Here is a 22,101-nt window from a genome sequence, read left to right as displayed (position 1 = left end):
CAGGCAGCACGCAGGCACCTCTAGACCAGCTACCAATAGTTTAAATTAACTTGACAAGGAATTTAAGCAGTACTGATACAAGCCATTTCTAAAAGAAGGGATGAATGCTGCAAAAAGGTTGAGTAAAAATTAGTGCAAACTGGATTTATATCAACTTTATTTAACTTAGCTTCTGGTGAATTGATACTGCAGATTGAAATTAGAGGCAGTATCAGAAGTAGTTCAGCTACAGAACCCACACTGGCTCTGTTTTGTCCCCTGCTTTTAGCATACACATCATTGTGTACAAACAACCTAAGCATTAAAAGAAAAATGCCAGCAAGCTGAACATAGCGCTACCTCCGAAACCTTCATTCCTCATGTAATAATACGCAACGTAAAGATTCAAAATAAATTTCATGCAATAAACATTTGTGCTTCTAATACTGATTATATATTTCTTGTCTGAGATGAAAGAAATTTATTGAACATTTTGTTTATGTAAAGTCTTAGTTCAGTGGAAACATATTCAGAAATAGCTTACCGGGTTTTATTCATCAAGTCTGCTCCACGTGCTTTGTAATAGTCTAAATTCTGTTGGAATTGGTGAGTCACTGGTCGTGGATTTTTCTAAAGAAAAGAAGTGTTACAATTAAAAAAAAAAATATATATATATACACACACCTTGCTGGAACTTTCTGAGCCGATTCAGAGCAGAGAGTAGAAGCATTTTCATTAATGAAGATTAAAGATCTAAAGAATAATTTCTCTTTTCCTGGGACCATGGTTTCTAAAGACAGCAATGCTACTTATATAAAAGTCAAGTCTTAAAATAATACCAAGTGTTAACATTAAGTCTACTCCACGCTCATAGAAATTAGTGTTCTTCCATACTGAGATGGGACTATAGTGGTAATGTTTCTAATTAGACTTATAATTCCTGGGAAAGTTCATATCCAGATCTAGTTCTGTCCTTCCTTTAACTCAGACACAGAATTTTATCATTTTCAAACTAAAATGAGATGTTTTTAAAGGAAATGATAATAATCAGGACAAAATTATTGGCTTAGCTTTGCAGGTCTAAGTCTTGGTTAAGCAAAGAACAACTTCTATCCAGACAACCTAAACATAGCCACTAGATGGCACACGGAACCTTTTTTCTGTCTAAATTTCACCCTGCTCAAAACAGAGGCCCTGAATAGAGAACTGTTCTCTTGTAATATAATGTATATAATTAATACTGAAACCAGAAGCTGTTTATTAGTCTCCACCTCTGCCACAAAGAAACTATTTCACTGAAGCACACTGCCTTCAGCAGTACTGAAATCATCTTTTGGGGATCTAAAATTCCATCAAATATTGATTAAGTGTAGAGCACAGTATATGTATAAAGATATTTGATTGCACTAATGAATCATGAAGGATGTTATTTGAAAACAGAAAATTTTAGGTAAATATTTTTAAAGTAAAAAAAAAATTGCATATGTATTCAACCAAAATAATAGAGAGCTACAGAGAGGCATATATATAAAATTACATATAAACGTATATACATATTTACAAAGAGCAGTGGTTTAAAATAATCGATTTCTAGTATAAGAAAAAAGAAAATGATAAATACTCCTCAGCGTTTCTGGGTAATAATCAGAGGCATTATATAAAACATCTCTAAATACTTTTTAATTATTTGCTTAAAGGTTTATTCGTTTATAGGCCCTGCATTCTGATCTGCTTTCTTCAGTCCTGTTCATAGTATAGTTTTAATGAACTATGCAATAACCTTTCTGAAACAGTTGTTCACAGGTGAAAGTGTATTCTATTTATGATGGAGTCATTCCGCAGCTCTTCTTCACTTTCGTATGTTGTATCTTTTCCCTCCTAATTTCAGTACGGACTGAAATAGCCACACTATGCTCTGATTTTTGAAGAATTGCTCTCAACCCTCCTTCCTTGATAAACATTCTGATTTTTGGAGAAGGTGGGATTTGCATTTTAATGACCAAAATAATTGCATATGCACAAAAGCAGAGAGGAAGATTCGAAGAGGTGTTAGATATCAAAGGCCAAGGATGGTCTCTGGGTTCAAACTTAAGGCTGGGAATTTCCACATCTTTTCATGCTGTCAGACTTAATCTTGTATGAAACGTCTCATTTCCTTTCTTTGGAAAGGCATTAAACATATTTTAAAGATATCCTGTTTGTAATGTTCATGAAAAAATAAAACAACAACTAAAAGCTATTAGACAAGCATTAAAAATATTCTCGTCTATTCTACCGCTCACATTGTAATGGCCGCTGTACATTTTTCTTCTCTTGTTATAAAAACAATATTTGCATAACTCTACCCATTCGTATGGCTTGTAAGTCAGTCCTCATCAACTGACAGCTATAACAATGAATCAGCTTTAGTTACTATTGCTCTAGTTTGGTAATTCAATGCATTTCTATGATAATCAAATCCAGACTGACGTGATGAGGATAACCGATGGTTCTGTGACTACTATTCAAGTAATCAAACAGTGCAATTTTTTTCTCATGAATTAAATAACTTTTTTCCTTATGTGACTTGATGACCATTTCAACAAGGCACAAGAACGAGTGAAGGTTAAAACAGCTGGCACTTCTAATTCGCAGAGCAGCCCTTTGGAAAATTCACTTCAACAGTTGCTAGCCCAGCTTTACCAATCATTTCCAGTAACTCCGTATATATTTTAATCTTAGCAAAAACAATGGAATTTCTTTTCCACCAACCAGCAAACCAACAATATGATTACACTTTGCTTCTGAAAAAAATAAAAGGAGGAAAAGATCATGTGGAACAGTTTTTGAAACATATTTATGCAGAAATGACAAGCAATTCAAGACACGAAAGGCTGATCTACTATCTAAGCACTTAAAGCCATTAATAGGAATAATGATCTAACCTGAACATACGAATGAGGCTCAAGCACTACTTTCACAGGGGCCTATTTAAATTCCTATGAGGTTTAAAGGTATCAAAGGAAGAAGCAGTTTAAAGTACTATTACATGCAGTGAAAAAAAGCCCTCAGAAAAAATGTTGAAAAAACAACATTAGAAATGCAAGACAGTAAATACCAAGGGTTATTGCTGGAAATCCTTCTGTAAGACTACAAAGATATCCTTTCAGAAAATTCTATTAAAGAAAACGGCTATATATGTTAGCAGGCAAGTATTTGTGAAGTAGTAACGAAGAAATATTAAATACTCCTGAAAGCTGCATTTCAGACAGCAAAAAATATGGTTTATTAAGATTATGGTTACATCATTATGATAATGTCTCCTTTATCTTTTATACTGTTTTTAACTCTTGCAATAAGTTATATGTAAGAAGCATAAAGGAAAACCTATACAGTTGCAACGTCTCCTCCCTATCAACTTTAAACTAATTCCTCTCCCTAAGCATCCAGTTTCAGCTATCCCCTGTATTAGACGCTCTATGCATCAGGACAGAAGATAAAACAAATTTGATTTACAGCAAAACATAGCTGTGTTGACCAAAATATTCACAGTAACCATATTTTTTCTACCCAGATTTAGAATGATCCTATTTATGTTTTTAATTACTTAGGCTAGTAAAGTTTTCCCTATTTTGTTCAATTTATGTAAGTATTTTGACTAGTACCTCAGACAAAAAACTTTTCTTAAAAGGAAAATGTTGTTGTTCATGACAGTGAAATCAACCCTTCAAATTAGTAGTTTGTTGACTGCCCCAAATAAATTGTGTATGGGCATTAAATAGACTAACACGTTTACATTTTTCGCTTCTAAGGAAACAGAATGCAGAAACTGGAGAGAGAAGCTGCCCATGCCAGTACTATAAATCCTTCTTCCCCACACCCATTCTGTAGTAACAGTCTCCTTCTATTCTCACATTTTTACCTGGAATGAGCTTAGTTTCAACTGGTTGAAAACTCCAAATTAATACTTTTGAAAGGACAACACACTGAACAGAGCTATAGAAGCACATGTAGAAACTGGTGGGATTTTGGACTTTTGTCTCTGAGAAGTATACTACCTGCAGCTCAAATAGAAGAGATGGCTTAAAATGCTTCAGGTATCTCTTAGGTATTCCTGATTCTCAGCCCCTCCTTCCATAAGAGATCCCCCCTTCCTCATTTTAAAAGAGAGAAACCTGTTAAGTCCCCTCATTTATAGGTACATAATATAGTTCAAAAAAAATCCATGCGTCTGTCTGCAGAAATGTTAACCCCGTCATCCCTGTCCTGCTCTCAGTCACAGGCAGATTTCCTTGCTCCAGCTCCCACGCCGGGAAGGAAGCTCCCGGGCACTTTCTCTTTTGCTTGCCTCTCCTCCTGCAGGAAGGGGTCTCGAATTCGGTTGCCCCTCGACCGGCTCTTTTACCGGCCAAGGGGCTGGAGCAGGGAGCCGAATCTCACCCCAGGCAGCCCATCCTAAACACGCATGAACTGCTGAAAAGCTGTGAGCAGCCCCCGGGTTGAGGCCCCCCACTCGCTGCGATCACACCCTGCGGCACAGCTTCGGAACAGGCGAAGCACCGGGCTGCTCTGGCTCCGACGACCACGGAAAACCTAACGTGCCGGCCATGTTGCCCACACTTACGGACTGCACTGATGTACGATGCTGAAGGGGGGGAAAGCTGAACAATTTTGCCAATCCTGAATTAGGTCATTTAAAAAAAAAAAAAAAGTACACCCTTCCCCTGCCTGCTTCCAAAGATAATTTGCATATAATTACCCTCAGAGTTGCTACGATATAGCAAAGCAGGCTTGTGTACTACAAGTCATAGAAAGATTGTTTCAGGATTTCAGGAAAACCAGGTTACTGCCGCACTGTATTGTTTAGCCATTTGAATACACGCTGCTTGTGAAAGTTTACATGCAGGTGCTAGTGGAGGAATCTGTACAACACTGTTTTTTCTTCTTTGTCCATGTATTTTCTTTTCCCTCCCTTTTTTTGTATATTAACAGAAAAAAAAATCAAATAAAATTCTGTACAAACTCTGAAGGTTCAGAGTAAGTGACAACAATGAAAAAAGATTTTCAGTATGTCTGATGAAAAATGAAACTTATTTTAGTGAACATGCTATTGCTTCAATGCCAAGGGAAAAGCACTCGTCATTAGAGAAATGAATTGCTCAGCTGTTTACAAGCAAAAAGCTCTGAGGGAATTTCTCAAGGCCCCAAACACATAGCATTGCAGGGTTACACAAACATATGTTGCAGGTGTTTTAGGGTAGACAGGTGGGAAAACCTCAACTACTGAAAAATACACCACTGAATAGATTGTATCTGAAACTAGATAACCTAAATGCAACAGAGCAAAAACAAACCAGCAACAGTGAATTAGACATACAGACAGCGATATTCTCACTAAAATAATCTCACTAGTGCCAAACAGCACTTTTTAATGTAGGCTTTTTTTAATATTATAAAGTGCTGCCAAATATATATCTAAAATTTCTAAAATAATGACATTTTAAGCTTAGAAGAAAGAACAGACTGAATTACATACCAAAAAAGAAAATGATAAGGATGAAGTATTGTTCTTTTTATTTAAACAAATTTTTCTAAGGAGACAGCTTACTATAATATCCCCCTCTTGGCTGACGAAGCAATATTAGATTTATCATAACTCTCCTAAAGCCTAAGATATTTTCATATTACAATGCCATTTTTCCCTTTCATTTGCCTCTAAGTAAAGTTAAAGAAATATATCATCCTATATTCACTAATGATTAGGAGGTCTGCAAAGGTTTACCTTCTACATCACATATACTTTTCTTCAAAAAAGATGATGCAAATATAGCAAAATTTGTATTTGGAACAGAACTGAACTATAACAGCTCAAATGTGGGTGAGAAATACACTTTGTTGAGTTCTGCAGCAGTTTTTCTATTAGGCACTAATAATTAATATGAAGTGCACATTAATGACTACCCAAAGCTTAATTGCACAGAGAATTTAACCTTTCTTCTCTTTATTCTTTTGTCAGGTATCCAAGAAGCTGTCTCCACTCTACAACTAGACTTATGCAGTATAAGCGATGGCTTAACATCACATAAACATTTCAAAATATTTTGTACGCAAAATAAACAACCCACCCCAAACTCTGCAGCATCCAAAGCAAATGCCACTCCCAAAACAAAGCTCTCCTTTCATCTTCTAATTTTTTTCTCCCTAGTTATTTGTTCAGCAAAACCACATGCCCTGACTGCATCACGAAAGGTATTTCATCCACCTACAAACAACTCCGTGAAGTATTTATTGAAAAGAAACCAAATTGTGAGACATTAGAAGACATAATATGCTATTGCCGATTTCAAAATGATTCAATGCCAATAGTTGAATATTATTCAATACATATGTTGACAGTCTGCATCTACCAATCCTACATATGAGCGCAGCGCAACAACACAAGAAGTCTCATGCACAGAACTAATAAAGAACTTCCTTTAATCACAGGAGTCAGGAGATCTGTATGCTAATACTGGCTTTGGCAAAGAAACACCATAATCCTCAAACTGGGAATAATACTTCCTGTTTACGTTTTTCAGAAAGATGCTGTGGGTCTCAATCGCAGAACTTCTTATTTACAACGCAATAACAGCATGAAGAATTACCATGTTTAATTGGTTACAAGGAAAATTAGGAAGATCTATTTTTCTGAAACAACAAAAATTCCCAGAAAGAATTTAGAAGGAAAGAAAATTTAGTTAATTGGGTCAAGGCAAGAAGAAACCCCTGAACTCCGATCAAGCTGAAATAAATTATCTCCAGTTTTGTTATGTGGCAATCCTTTACTCCCCTGGCAACTAGAAATTTCAGATACCAGGATGATATTTTAAATATCGTGCATTAGGGTCTGTTTTTAACTTTATACACATATTTCTTCTCTCACATGGGCATTCTATGACAAGAGATAAAGAAATGAAAAAATGACAACCGAGGTTTATAAATACTTCAGTGACTTGAATGAAAGAAATTTCTAATTGTATATTTTGGCTCCTTGTCCTAACTAATTGGAAAGCCTTTTCTTCATTTATAGTTTTACACTTTATTGCATTTTAACAGGTAGCTCAAATCACACCAAATCAGCTTTTATTGATACTCCAGACAAAAAGACTCCAACCTGCTAACGTTCAAGTTCATAACCTGCGTAAAATCCCCATCTTGCATAAACAGAATCGCTTAAGTACCTTTTAAATCTGCCTCTTATTTTAGTCATCTATTTTTCAACTGAACCCTTGGTTTTAAGAAGTAAATTAACTAAATAGTGAGGTATAAATCTGACAGTGTTCAGCCCTACCCCATGACAGATTTATGCTCTGGCATCTTGCAGCCCCGCACAGTTAGGAACAGGAGTTTTACAACAGTGTAGAGGAGAAATCGAGGCTTTTGAATGGCACATTCAGCAAGCCTTGCTTTAAACCCAGGAATGTTCCAAATGACGAGATTTAAAATATGACATCTTTATGTACAGAAAAGCCACCACATTATGGTTTTATTGGCACTCATTTTGGACAACCTGCATAACTCACTGATGGCTTTGTGAGTAATGCAGTTATCCTAAGCTTATATTGATAAAACCCTTATAACCGCACTTCCAGCGTTACATCTTCTCCAGATACATGCTTGTGCACAAATCTCATATATCAGTGAAAAAAGAACATTTTAAAGGTATTATTTAGATTATTTCTGCTACCTGGAAAAGAAACAGATTAATTTATGTTCTGCATGTAATGTGCTACGTAAAACACTTGAAAAAGTTCCCTTGGGGGGTAAAAAAGGCTCTTTCAGAGAGCCACATGCACATACGACAGTAAAAGGAATATGATGTCCATGTCTTTCTCTCCAAAAAACAGAGACAAGGTAAGTTTCTGGTGCTGTGGGATAAGTGACTCCTTTCATTTTGGGATTCCAGCAATGAGGATGCTGCAGAGCCATTTTGACCACTACTGCTCCTTCAAAAGATAAAGGACTAAGAAAACTGCCTCAAATCTCCAAGCCTGACTTTCTATCAAAAGTTATAGGAGAGGATACAGTGTATCTTGCCACTTTTCTCTGAAACAGCAAAATACCTTTGAGATAGAGAGGTGTTCCACTGTACAAACAATTTTACTCAAATGGCTTTTGTATACAATTAATTCATTAATATTTACTATGAAAATATGCCAATACACCAATAATATATCTGTATTTGTATCAGAAGAGACTGAACTTTAATTCCATCGTAACAGACCTGGACATGATTCACTACCTAATCTTTCATGTATTATTGAAAAGTTCTGAATCCAATTTTATATAAATCACAGTTTTTGTTTTGCAAATTTTTGTCAAATAAATAAATTGTGATACAAAGAACTTTTGATTAGGTAGAGTAAGTGTTTTAAGTATTTTAAGTGCTTTCTTTTGATAAACTACCTTGCATACTAGAAGTGATTAATTGAATTGTCAGGCTGCACACAAGAAGAACCATAATCACCTCATTCTAACACTCTTAAATACATTTTATTACTGTAATTTTATAGGTAATATCATTACTCTTTAGGAGAAGATCAGTAGCTTTAGATGACTTTTTACATGTAAGTAAACCAATCCTTTGAAAGAAACAGCCCCAACAAATTCACATGCAGTAAATTTTACTGGTGGCTAAAGTAATTAGCTAAAAGAGCTTCTGTTTCTTCCTTTTACTTTAACATCAAATACCATCAGAATTACTCTTACTTGTACTACTAAGGATATCACCTTGCTCAAAGAGAAAGAACCATTTAAAATTTCCATTTCTATAAAGAATTCTCTCTTCCATCTTGCCTCTCAAAAATACTTGTCTGTCTCACAGAGCTTATGAATCCCCAATGAATATCATCAGGAATACTGATCACCACAGAAGAATATTCTTTTTTAAATGTTTGCAATTCTTAGTCCAGTTGACTGTCAGTAAGTAGCTGCCTTGACTGTTCATTAAATAGTGGACACATTACTTGCTGTTCTATAGAATGCTATTTACTTGCTTTAATATTAGTTGAATATATGCAAATTCAGATTGGTGTAGCAGCTTCCATTCAAATAATTTAAGCCATGAAGCTAGAAACAGCGGTCCCTACCCTGCCCACAGCTGTCTCCTCTGCAGCAGGATGCACCACTGCACCTGCCCAGCAGCTACCAGCCACACCACTGATGTCTCACTGCCCTTGACGGCAGCAGTCCTCTTGCAGGGTCACACAGTACTGGCCATGAGACCAGGGAAGAAGCGTGCCCTCCCCGTTGCTCTGCATGCCCATCCCCGTCCCCGGGGCGTGCTGCAGCACCACCTCAGCTGCCACACCGCTTTGCTGAGCCGCGACAGCATGCGGCACTGTCCATGAAGCACTGCTTCATGGTGCATTGACTCCCCGCTAGTTTCACATACATTGAAATGCGATGGCTATTTAACTTGGATTGATACAGTAATTGTGGGTCCTTTATACCAAATACCTGGCCTGTGCATACAATACTCATGAGAAAGCAATACTGTAAATCATGCTGTCTTCGACAATCCAAGAGATCACTTTTCTGAGACTGATGACTACGGTGACACGTATGATACTGAGAAATGAGGAGGACTGTGAAGGATTCCTGATTTGGAAAGTCTTAACTAGTTGACTAATGAATCGCTTCCCAAGGATTTTTACTGAAAATATTGCTTGTGACATAAGGGATGCTTTAGAAAAGCGATAGGTTTTGAAACAAATGTAAAAAAAGGAAGAACATTTTTAATTTGTGGTACACGTACTATTTTTATGTGGTACTATGGCAACATAGTTATTCCAAGTAATTTATCGTTAAACTCACAGCTGCCTGTCATATCTTATCCTATTAATGAAACACAAAACCAAAAAAAATTTTAACAATAATTCTTAAAGACGAAACAGGGCCTATTTTCTTGGAAAACACTAATAGTACACTAATACAAAAGAACAAACTAATAACATATTTTTAGATGTAAAATATATGCAAATCTTAATTGTATAGCCCCGAATAAAAAGTCTAGCATCCAATTTAAGAAAAAAACTCCAATTTATTCAACCTGAGGTATTTAGATTACATCTAACCTTATTGCACTTGCAAACTGGGAAGTCATGATGACCAAAATGCTTCAGTTTACTACCAGGAATTGAACATGGATATAAAATTAGAGGTCTTTGTGTGGTACCACCGAATCACTGAAAGTAAATGCATTTCTTTTCTGTTTCTCCTAATCACTCCCCCCCACCCAGACAGAAGGAGAATACATGTATTTCTTAGCTTTTTTGGAAAACCTTCCTTGTTTCCTTTATCAGTCCCCTCCCTTGTCAAGCCAACTTTCCTCTAAAGTGTAAGTGACCCAATGCATATCACCAGCTCATATCATATTGGGAAATCTGCTAGCCAAGATTGGATCTATGAGTGCCTTGATTACCTGCTTTTCATATACACAAAACACCTTGAGAAATTACTTAATGTACAACTGTGAAACTCCTGAAAAATCAGTCATATTCTTCATAGCTGAAAAGATTCCTTAAAAAAAAACCAAAAAAATCAAACGTTGGCTGAGGGAACGGAGCTACAGCAGCTTCAGCCTGCTGCTGCTACTCTGAAGAAATGGACCCACCACCCCATCCAGTACCTCTGTGAGTGGGTACAAATTAATGAGCTGCTAATGCCCGAACACCGCCAGCTACCAACTTCTCATTGGCTGCAATCTGGTCATTAAAGCAAGGTAATTAATGCCAGATTGCACGCAGTTCTAACAAACAGCGCAGCAAAACCCGCTTCTCCTCCGCCATGAGCAGAGCAGCCGCGCGCGCAGCACGCACAGCGCGGCGGCTTTCAAAGACGGTCCCCGCGCCGTGGCAGCCCCTCACTTAATGAGGGGAGAGCAAAGACTGCCGCTGAAGAAGAAGAAAGGGAAACGACACAGCCTTTCAGGCACAGCAAACTCCCTTGGAGGTGGTGGCAGCCGCTTATGGAGACATTTCAGCTCCAAATAAATGTACGAACAGTTCGGTTCAAAATTTCAGCGATACATTTGCCCCTTGTCATTTATTGCTCAGATTGTGAAAAGCGTTAAAAGCTGGAATGCAAATTTTTCCAGCTAATCATTATAGGAGTGATCACTTAAAACTATCTATCATTGCTTAATTTTTGTGGCAATCTTGGTAGTTGCAGTCATGACGAACTTTAATATGATTCCTTTGAAATGTTATGTATACTTCATCATGGATTTAGTTACAATTTAATATTATTGTATCTCCATTTGCAATGTTATCAAATAACTTAAAATACAGTGCTGAAAAAATATCAGGAGCAATAACTGGAATATTATTAGTGTAATTAAAAACTTAATTTCCATTCACCAAATACCTTTTTTTTTTTTTTTTTTTTTTTAAATCAATGGCTTATGATCAGCATTGTGTCCATGGAATTAAACTCCCAACTAGCTTGCTCAGCAAATAATGTAACTTGCCATGTTAAAATATCTGAAAGCAAACTTCTTTCACAAAAATATTAACAATAAATACAGTAGGCTTTCAGACAAAGGATGGTTGTCAGGTTCTTAGCACGCAATGTAAAATAGTAATATTCTATGTAGTGCTTTGGTTTTGTAATAAGTCATTGTGATAAGGTTAACACTTCAATGCACAACAACATACAAATAAGAGCACCCAAAGATGAAAATTGCTTTGCTTATGTTGCTGTATTAGAATTTTATTTGCTAAAGGGTGAAAACAGATTTGCAGAATTCACAGTTAAAACAATAGTTTTAAACCTTTTATTCCTAGCCCTGGCTGCCTTCAGGAGGGAAAGAACATCTGGTTATTTAAGGAACACAATATGTTCACATTTTCTATGACTTTTGTTTCTAATTGGGTTTTTTAATTTTTTTTTATTTGAACAACTCTAGTTAGAACTGTTTTTTTAATCACTTTCTATTTTTCCACTGCCCTCCCTCCATATCTCTACTTCTCAATTTCACAGAATTTGCTTTGAAAATTAACAGTGCTCAATGTTTTTGATAAGTAAAAAAATGAAGAAAATTGGCCACTTGTGGCATATTAAATTCACAGACACACCTACAGTCAATGCATTTGGGAATACAGAAAAACCATTGCTTTACTTCTCATTTCACCTATACGTACTTTTGATACTCCATTCCTTCATATCAAGCTCTGCCTTTCTATTCAGAAGGTTTACAAGTGCATAGCAGTAACTTTTATACAAATAATTGAAGAAATTATCTGTTGAAAGAGTAGAAATGTGAAACAAATACTTTCCTAAGCAGGTTAACAGTATCTCCCTAAGCAAAGATAACAACACTGATTTCAAATACGAGGTTTTCATTCTACATTTTCATAACAACTGGAGCTAGGCAAATTCAGAAAAGGCTTAAATTCAATTATCCTATACTGATCCATATTCATGCCTGAACAATTAGTATCTCTGAGGTCACCCTTCATAGCCAGGTGTGTGCATTTGTCTTCAGCTATTACAGGCTCTGTATTTCTCTTTAGGGGCACTAGTAGATACGAGGGATGTGGAATCTAAAACGTCCTCTCATGCCAGCTGGGATCTACCCCGGCGAAAGGAGAGCTGCTGCAAGCAGCACTAGATCAATGGTGAGCAATAGTTATGTTGCATATTATTATTGTGTAATGCTAAGGCTTGTGTTTGAGTCCACAATCAGGACAGAAAACTGTATTTGTCCATCTAGAAGAAAAAAAATCCACCTGTCATTTAAGTATAGCTTTCTTTTGACATATAGGTTGCTTTCCCAGTGATGCCAGCAGTGAAATGCAGCAAACAAAAACTGAGAGGTTCATCGAGCCAAAGATTAACTCACCTAATATTCCACAAGACAAATAAGTAAGAAGATATCAGTCATGATGGAACAAGGAAACAGAAAAAGAAATAACAGATGATATTAGAAGCACAAACTCAGAGTATCTCTAGAATCAAAAGTTATGGAAGGAAAGGCCATATTAGGTCCATCTTAACTATTTCATAATTTATGACATAACTGTTCTTTAAGAGCCTTTCAGTTTTATGAACATATTGCTAATCGCTTCTAGTCCCAATACTCTAGTGAGATTATTTGACATTTATCTATCTGCAAAAATAATCCTGAAGAAAATGTATATTAACAAAGCCTTAAGAGGCCAATTCCTCTTTGTCCCTGTCCATGGTTTCTAAACTGCATTTTCTGTCTGGATGAGATTTCAAGCTCCGAGAGGCAAAGAGCAAGTGTCTCTCAGAAATTTGGATGGACACTAACCATTTTTGTTATGCTCAAGAAAATAATGAAATGAGCCACTGGACCATGCAACAATCTCCCACAGAAAGGAGTGAGAGTTCCATGACTTCACACATTAAAAACCACGCAGAGTCTTGGAAGAAATGCCATATGGAACAAGTCAGCTCTGGCCCAAGAGATCTAAGTTGCATTGAACCAAATTTAATTTCCCATTAGGAACCAGAAGCCAGGGATGGAGAAATGCACAGGAAAACATCAAAGGAGGAAGAAAAATCATGCAGTACTGAATTTTTTAATCATCACTTACAAGTTACACTTTTGACTAAAATCTCCTTGTCTCTCCTACCAATCTCAGGAAATGGAGGCAAACTGAATTATCTTCATGCAGATAGCAAAAAGAAAAGAAAAGAAAAAGGTATCCTAATTTTCCTGATACTGGTATATAGTCTTTATACTGACTTCAGACTCCTACAACATGCACGACACCTTGTTGAGTCTTCCCTTTCATTCTATGAAATGAAAAATTTTGAGACTCAGAAAATTTTAATATGAGGCATTACATCACATAGAATAACAAGCCACAGTAGACAGACTCCTATTTCAGAAATATGTTGGGTTGAACCAACATATGCTAAAAGACACGTAAGTAAAACTTAAAATCATACCTTGGGAAAGATAAAAAACAGGTACTCAAAGTCACAGCATTGAAAATATACCTCTTTCTCAGACCAGGAGATAATTTTTTCTTTTAGAGAGATCCTTTAGAACAGGTTAACTTCCTTACTATAGGAAGCCCAGATTTGTTAACGTTAATCCTAAAGACACGCTCTAATGTAAGAGGCTGCTAAAATTCCCTTAGGGCTCTTTATTTTCTGGAAATTCTAACTTTCTAACCTTCGAGTATTTCCCAAGCAGATAAGAACAGCTCAGAAATGGTGAACAATTGCAATTAATCATATTTGAAATGACAAGAACAACTAGCAGTCTTTGCATGAAAGAGCTTTAAGTACTCATTCACCTGACTGAAGGGAGAACTACTTGAAAGATACTGTAAGAACTACATCCAGTACTTCTCTGAATGGTGTTCAAGGAGTATCTGAGCGTGTTAATTAATAGGACACTGAGGCCTTATGAGCAGACAACTTTATTCTATCGGAGGCAAGAAAGTTATCTGAGCAGAACAGTGATCAAACTTCCTTCACAGGAAGTTATTTGGTGGTTTGTTTTTGCCCCCTTCCACTGGTAGGATGAGTTATATACTGCCTCGGATGCTTTGGAGGACAGCTGGATAATTAGTAATAATTATTAAATTCTATCTTTTAACATACTCCCTCATTAAACCACAGATTACATTTTGGATTTAGTTTGATATCTTAGCACAATTTCCCTTCCTCTATACTTTCCTTCTAAAAAATATTTCTATCTTGTTTTGCTAAGAGAGTACATAAACATAAAAGCTGGGTAGTTTGATTTCACAGACTGCTGCCTAAATATTAAGAAAAATTCCAGAGATCTAGCATTACAAACTTTCTTATGCATTGAAAAGACGATATGTTTTACTACTCATCATGAAAGAAATCTTTGTGCCCAAGAGGAATGAAGAAAGCAGCTGTAAGGATGCAAATTTCTGCACAAAACTGATACAGAAACAAAGAGAATTTTTTTTTCTTAAACCATAAAAGGGTAAACATTGGTATTGAATGAAATTTTGCAGAAGGCAGTTAGAGTGCAGAAGTGCAGAATTTTTCACTTTCAAAGGTGGCTTGCATCATGAAGACGAGGGAGATGAGACCGTGTGCTGGCAGCCTACCAACAGGACATGCTCAAAGACAGCTCAAAACTCACAGAACAAATTCTGCTATCTGCCACAGATCTAAGTACTGAGAAGCTTATTGTGTACAGCTTTATCTCAAACACTTTATCCACTATACTGTGGATATTCACTGTATATTAGATCCGCATATATACACTCTAAAACAGCAAGAGGTTCACATGCTTTTTTACTATAGATATCTTAGATATCTAGACAGTATCTCAGATACCATTGTTAGTAATATTTAACATAAAATTTATGAATATCTGAATTTTATTTATGTCAATCTTTTCAGGTTGTAACAGTAGATTTTCATTTTTAGTTGAAAACCATCATGTAACTATTATATACTGGATGTGACTAATGCTTTAAGGATTAACATTGATTAATCTGCAGAAATCTTATGAAAAAGATTCTACAGAAGAAATTGCATGAGAGTTTCTACACAGCTTACTTTATATAAAGTATTACTCTTTCCCTCAAAAATATACTTTATTACGCGGGATCTCTGTGCAGAATAACCAAGCAAGAACTAAGAAGCATAAACATTTACCTGAGCTCCTGGAGAAGTTTAGCACAGTAGTGGGATATACCCTTTGAAGAATAAAGAAGCAGGTATTCTACTCTTGTTTAATAACTTTTTCCTTTAAAATGTTTGTCAAAAAAGAGGAAACTTGAAACGTCAGATTAGTCCCCAAAACATAGGCTATTCGTAACTCCACAGCATTTGGAACATTTTATTACAGAGATTTATTTATTTCCTGTATTGGTATTATTTACAGGGTGAGTACCTCACCTTCGGATCTCGGAGAAAAAGTGCTCTTAGGATAAGGGAGTGAACATCTCCAATAGGTGGATAATGCATCAGAAGTCCCAAACAGGTCTGATAATTACTTGAAATCACTAAAACAGAAATAGAAAAAAAAAGTTAAATATTACCACGTTATTCTGGTATTCCAAAACAGTGTCTTCTTCTGTAGATTCATTATAGTTCAGGTTCAGCTGCCTTTTCCTACATTAAGCACAGATAGTCTCTTGCAACTCTAGCAGTGCTCAAAGTGAAAGAAGATAACACATAATCGAGCTTCATGACCATGCTTTTTCATATACATAAAAAATTTGAGACCTTACATATGAACTGATGTCAACAACTCCTTGTTTTCTTTTTGTAAATTAGAATATAAAATGAAAATCAAAATCTATTTTCTTTAAGACATTTGCTACTTTTCCTGAATGCTTCAATCAGTACTTCTATCTATTTAAGAAACATTAAGGGCAAAGGAAAAATGCTGAATTTTCATGAGTTTTTATATTTTTAATACTTTAATACAACATTAACTTTATTAGAACTCCTTACTTATTCAGGAAATTTTAGGCATGCTTTGTCTGAAGTTTATCTTTTTTTTGTAAACAGATTGTGCTTGATTTTATCCAAATCTATGTAAAAATACTCTACAGTTCTTTGCTTGTTGTTGTCTTTTTTTTTTTTTTTTTTTTTTGCAAATCAATCTAATTATGAGTGCAATTATTAAAGACATCTTTTCAGGCAGGTCTATGTAAACTACTTCATTTCTTTTGCGCCATCTAAATCCAGGCAATCCATCTGCCACAGCTGTCAAAGCAATGCCTATTAAGGATGCTTGCACTGTGCAACATAAAGACAGCCTCCAACAACAGTATTTGTAAATAATTTTTAAAGAAACTTTACTATTCTGAGAGCTTGAGCTGTAGCAACAAATACTTTTAATTAATCAGACCTCTGCACCAGAAAAGATCCTTGCAAACACACACAATTATTTTGAATCAATAGGAAGCCGAAATAAATGATCTTTTTGTGGACATAGAGACTGAAATGTTTTACTTTTTTCTTTCATGTGAATAAACCTCATATCCTCCTGTACCTTTCCTCCCCCAACAAGAGGATTGTGGGGAAAAAATGCAGGACTGGGCAAAATGAATAATTATAATCTGTGTAGGGAACCACTTTATCATCTTCATTTCCATTGCTGATCCGACAGCTTGTAATTTCATACATCTGCTTTCATTTGTAAAGCACTCACTTATCCTACTCATTCTTTATCTGTTCTGCCTGTTCTTTTCCCATCCTTTGTTTTTCTTGTTCATATTCAGGTACCTGTTTTTTCTTCTTGAAGTCACAAAGCTAGCATAATGAACACCGTAGAATGGTCTCAGTCACAGTTCTTTCAGATGAGTATAATACGAGTCCCACATATTATATAGCCAATCAACTTCTCATACGTAAATTGAATTTAAGATACTGAACTGCAGTTATGGTTACGATACTTTTTCACAAAAACAAATAAAAATGCAGAAAACGGATAGTAAATTCTAAATACTTTTTTAGAATAAAGGCATTAAGACCAACACATTTCTCTTTTGAACATATATGTATTCTACTTTGCAATGTAAAATGGATTAAAGTTATTCTTTCTTTATTTCTCCTGGAAGAGAAGTTCTTTGCTGTCCTATAAATACAGAGAAAAGTAAATATTAAAAAATGCTTTTTTTTTAATGGTGTAGATCAGACCATTGACAAAATTGATATTTTCAACCACAAGACATTTACTATAATCACTCATTTTTTAAAATGTGTAATACTGATGCAATTGAATAACTGGACAAAAAAAAATCAAATTGTTGGGCAATGACCCGTGTTCCCTCTGCTCCCCAAAAGTTATATTTTAAAATGCAACCTTATCGTCAGAAGAAAGTCGGGTTTAAAAGGATATATCTCTAGTCATGTTAACTTTAATGACGCAGGCCTGCCACCTTTATATTCGTTTCATCTTTAGGGTTTTCCCTGTATAGTCAGTGGTCTCTTTTTCTGTGGACATCTTTACAGAAGAGAACGTTCTTGCCAGTGTGCTATTTGCTGTGGACTCTTGGGTTAGAGGGATCAAGCTGCAGAAATGCTTCTAGGTATCTTGTTAAATGAGTGAGCTCTTCTTGTCTTTCTAGGACAAAATGCATGCTATTATCCAACAGCGCAGCAATTTCCTTAAAAATGATTCAAAAAATGGTAGCAAAACAAAACAAACAGATCTTTTTGGAATATGCATATTGGTGTCAAAAAGATTTCTAAGAATCAACTGTAGGATAAAGTTCCTAGAAGGATATTCTGTGCAATATGAGCTTCTCCAGACTCAGCAGTAGCTGGGTGTTACCCAACTTCAGTGGTGAAATATCTAATACTGTGGTCAGCTGCCTTGTAATAAGCTTGCTGCTTGTATACCCGTCCTTTTCCTTCGCTTATCAGCTGGCAAGAGTCACATCTAGATCTAACTTTTATCCTGAGTAACAAGTTTTCACTTCTCCAAAGAAGAATGCTACTGGTATTTCTAGGGCAAGGGGTAGAGAAACTCCCCTATAGAGAGAGTGAGCATGGCAATCTTACTGTCTTTTGATTAATATTTGCTATGCAGTGGCCAGAGGAACATCAAATGGATTTCCCTCTTCTGCTTTAGACAAGATTGACATTCCTCTATGGGCCCAAAAACCACTCCTGGACACAGGCAGCAGTAAAAGATACTGAAAACACGTAAACTAACTGTGCCAATCCTCAGTCAAGTCCTTATTTCCTGCCACCAGCCATTTCTCCAGCATATGATATTTGACATGGCCAATTCTGTATCCAGATGATTTCCTAACCCAGGAAGGGTGGGACTATTTCCCCCTGCTGCTTTAGGCATTGCAGCTTTCTATTCGGTAGGTGCTCAGTTGAGTTAAACATACAGTATACAACAAAAATATTTAAATCAGCTCTTCTGAGGAGGGACTGTGGCTCCTTTATATTCCCCCAAATATTGAGAGAACCTTTATATAAGAAGATATATATCTTAAGAATGGCCATAGCTAGTCTTCAAGTGGAAACAGTACAAATATACTTATTCAAACACTGTTCAGCCAATATCGGCTCCTAGTGCAATAATAATGGCCTCATGGTAGTTTACTATGCAAAATATAGACAGGTCTCCCAGGTTTGTTTTGCAGTCTCTAAAATAAACAGGCTGCTTCAACCATGCTTTTGTGCATAGACAATTACCTAGCAATTTAAATGTTCCCTTCACCACTAAATAACTTGTATCTTGAGTAACAGAGAATTTAAAAAATAAAAATGAAGTGAAAAATACAGCAGAAATAATACTTTCTTAAAATCATGCTCCTGAGAAGATGATAACAAAGCACACAAAAAAGCCATCAATTCCAAAACAAGCAACCTCCCTCCCCAGCATGTTGGTATAAAAAAATCTCTATCATTTATAAACTCTCAAATGCTTTCAGTATTACATTATTATCATTTCTTATGTTTGACATTTTTATAACATAGTATCTTAGGAGTTCTATTATTATTCCCACTGTACCAAAGTTTTTAAACTCAAAGGTTTTAAACTGAAACTTTCCAGATGGTTTATTTACAGATGATTAACCTCATTTGGTGTTCTGAGTTAGCATTTCCTACCACTGAATAACGAGAAGTCTTTATAAACTTATTTTATTTGAAAACCTTTTCAAAAATATTGCAGAAGAATTTGCTACTCATGAGGCTGTTGGATGACGTTTTGTTTCCAATTAAAGCTCAATATCATCAACAATATAAAAACGAGAAAAATTTCTATATTATAGATACATAAGAAAGGCTTTCTTTTCTCAAATCAAGAAATGTGAAAACCTCTATAGTCTGAGCACAAGTTTGACAACATATTCAGCTTTACTGTATTTATGACTGGGTATTTTGTCTCACCATCCTGTTAAGTTTAGAGTAACTACTTATGTCCAACTACAGAAAAAAAAGTTATTTCTTACAGAAACATCATATGTACGAAGAAGTAGCTGTCCTGACAAGCTGACTGTGTATCTTATTTGGGCAAATGTACTCCACTTCAGATTTCTTTCCTACTTTATTTACTACGCCTAAGGAGTTTAGAGAAAAGAGGGAGACTGATTTCATACAGCTGCCTAGAACATATTTTTTGCTCACGTTTTTAGCTGCTTCACACTGATACTTGTATGTGAGCACCATAAAACAAAATGAAACAACCCCAAAACAACCTTCTCTCCACCAGGACAGAGAGGTACAGTGGTGTGCTTACAAACACATTTCTAAAGTATGCTTTTTAAAGGGGGACGATACCAAAAAAAGACGATGTTAAGAAATATTTTACATGCATCTGCACTACATACGTATACCAAAATTTTAAAAATTATTTCATCTTAATGCACATAAATAAAACAGATTGAGATTACAGAACATGACAACTTGGAATCAGATCATCCTGAGATGGAAACGTTCATTTGAAACCTCTAAGCTGAATTACACATCCACCTCTTTGAGAGGAATGCAAGGTCTCTATATGCTATAGGTTTATTAAAAAGTAATTTAAAAAATACATGAAGTTCTATGGCAGGCAGTGGAATGATAATATGTGTAAAGTACGTGCATGGTATGTTTTCAAGGTTGGGCCCTAAAATAGGAACCACAGATGAAAACTTCATGTGTCCTAGAACACAAAATTGTGTCATGTATGTGACCCTGTTATAAGCTAAAGCTTACAGATTGTATAAAATTAACTCTGAACAGCATGCTACAGAATTCATATATTTAATGACAGACACACATCTTGTTGCAAAAGGCATACTTGTTTTTGTGGCAAGCTTGTATACAAAATTATTTGAAAAATATGCTGGACCAGAAATCAACGCTTCTTAATTAATCACTACAATTCTTTTTCCTCCCATTCATAATTATATGTGCTAACAATTTTTTTGTGATTTCTTATTTGTCTCAATTTAATGTTTTTTTTTCTGTCATTAGCCCATAGGAATTCACCTTTGCACAAATTTCAAGTGTATTAAAATAAAATGATTTTTTTAAAGATATCACTCCTGTATAGAATAAAAATATTTTATATTTGCTACTTATCTCTGTGTGCACATTTCCTTGAAGATAAAGCCTGGAAAATTATGAATCATTGCCCTGTGCATTTTCATATTTTTCACATCAGAACAGCACAAAAATATTTCCACTGTCAAAGGCAGACTTTACTCAATTCATCGGCTTTGTCAGAAGGTGGAGCTCTGTACTTACCTGTATCACCAAATGCATACAAAACCTGCAACTCCCTACAAAAACACAGAACTACTAAGAAAACAAACCTGCGTTTAACTCCAACACAGAATTTGTTTCATAAATACAGCCAACCATGTCCAATAACAAATGGCTCCTCTCATAGCATTTGATTTTCAGTTTGTTAAAAAAGTCACAATGAAATTTAGAATTTCTTAGGCCCTCTTTTTCTTTGAAAAATAGGCTTGCATTCTTTTAAAAAAGATCATGAGATAGTTGATACTTACAGGCATCCCTAATATATAACAACATGGCTACAAAAATGTAGTCAACTAAGTTCAGGGTGATACTGTCAGCAAATAAAGCATCCCAGACAACCAGAAGGTCCTGAAGTGGGAATTCTCGTCCAAACAGGAGCCTCACCCATCGCCTGGAAAAAAAAAAAAAACAACAAGTACTTGATTTTCATTTATTCATTTTTCCAAAAATGATAATGTCAAAATACATATCACAGAATGAAGTACAATCCAAACAATTTTACTGAAAAATTCTACAAGGTGCGAAAGTCTACGATAATCACTTCACTGACTGTATTTGTACAAATGTTATTTGGATTAACAGAAGCAATACGTTGGAGCCTCTGAAAGCTTTAACTGACCAGTATTATTACATGGGTAAACCTCAATGGACAAAACACAAACCGATCCTGTATACCTCCTTTTCAAGCATTTAACGCGATACTGTTCTAGGATGCAGGTGGCTAAGACGTCATGCGAGAACAGCCTGGAAGAGAGAATGGGGGAAGCTGGTGCTTTACGAGAGCTCCCGAAAGGCCCAGTCAAGTGAAAGCTGGTTTGGAGGCATATACCAACTAGCAGTTAAAATGGAATGGGTCACAGTTACTTTAAAAAGGCTTCTTCCCTGTTACTGATGATGGCGTTTGCAGCTCCA

The 22,101-nt window shown here is 35.7% G+C and overlaps 1 protein-coding gene across 1 annotated transcript in view; it reads right to left on the bottom strand.

Moving 5' to 3' along the window:
• TBC1D5 (TBC1 domain family member 5) overlaps positions 1-22,101 on the bottom strand; it is a 322,079-nt gene that overhangs the window by 58,622 nt on the left and 241,356 nt on the right. Inside the window, exons 14-16 of the mRNA XM_026103718.2 lie at positions 21,438-21,580; positions 15,862-15,968; positions 524-609 (exon numbers count right to left, since the gene is read on the bottom strand). Of these exons, the coding sequence (XP_025959503.1) occupies positions 524-609; positions 15,862-15,968; positions 21,438-21,580 (336 nt within the window). The remainder of the gene's footprint in view (positions 1-523; positions 610-15,861; positions 15,969-21,437; positions 21,581-22,101) is intronic.

This window comes from Dromaius novaehollandiae, chromosome 2, assembly GCF_036370855.1.
Source record: "Dromaius novaehollandiae isolate bDroNov1 chromosome 2, bDroNov1.hap1, whole genome shotgun sequence".
Taxonomy (NCBI): Eukaryota; Metazoa; Chordata; class Aves; order Casuariiformes; family Dromaiidae; genus Dromaius; species Dromaius novaehollandiae.
The sequence above is the reverse complement of the archived record's forward strand: the minus strand, read 5'-3'. Positions and strand labels throughout refer to the sequence as shown.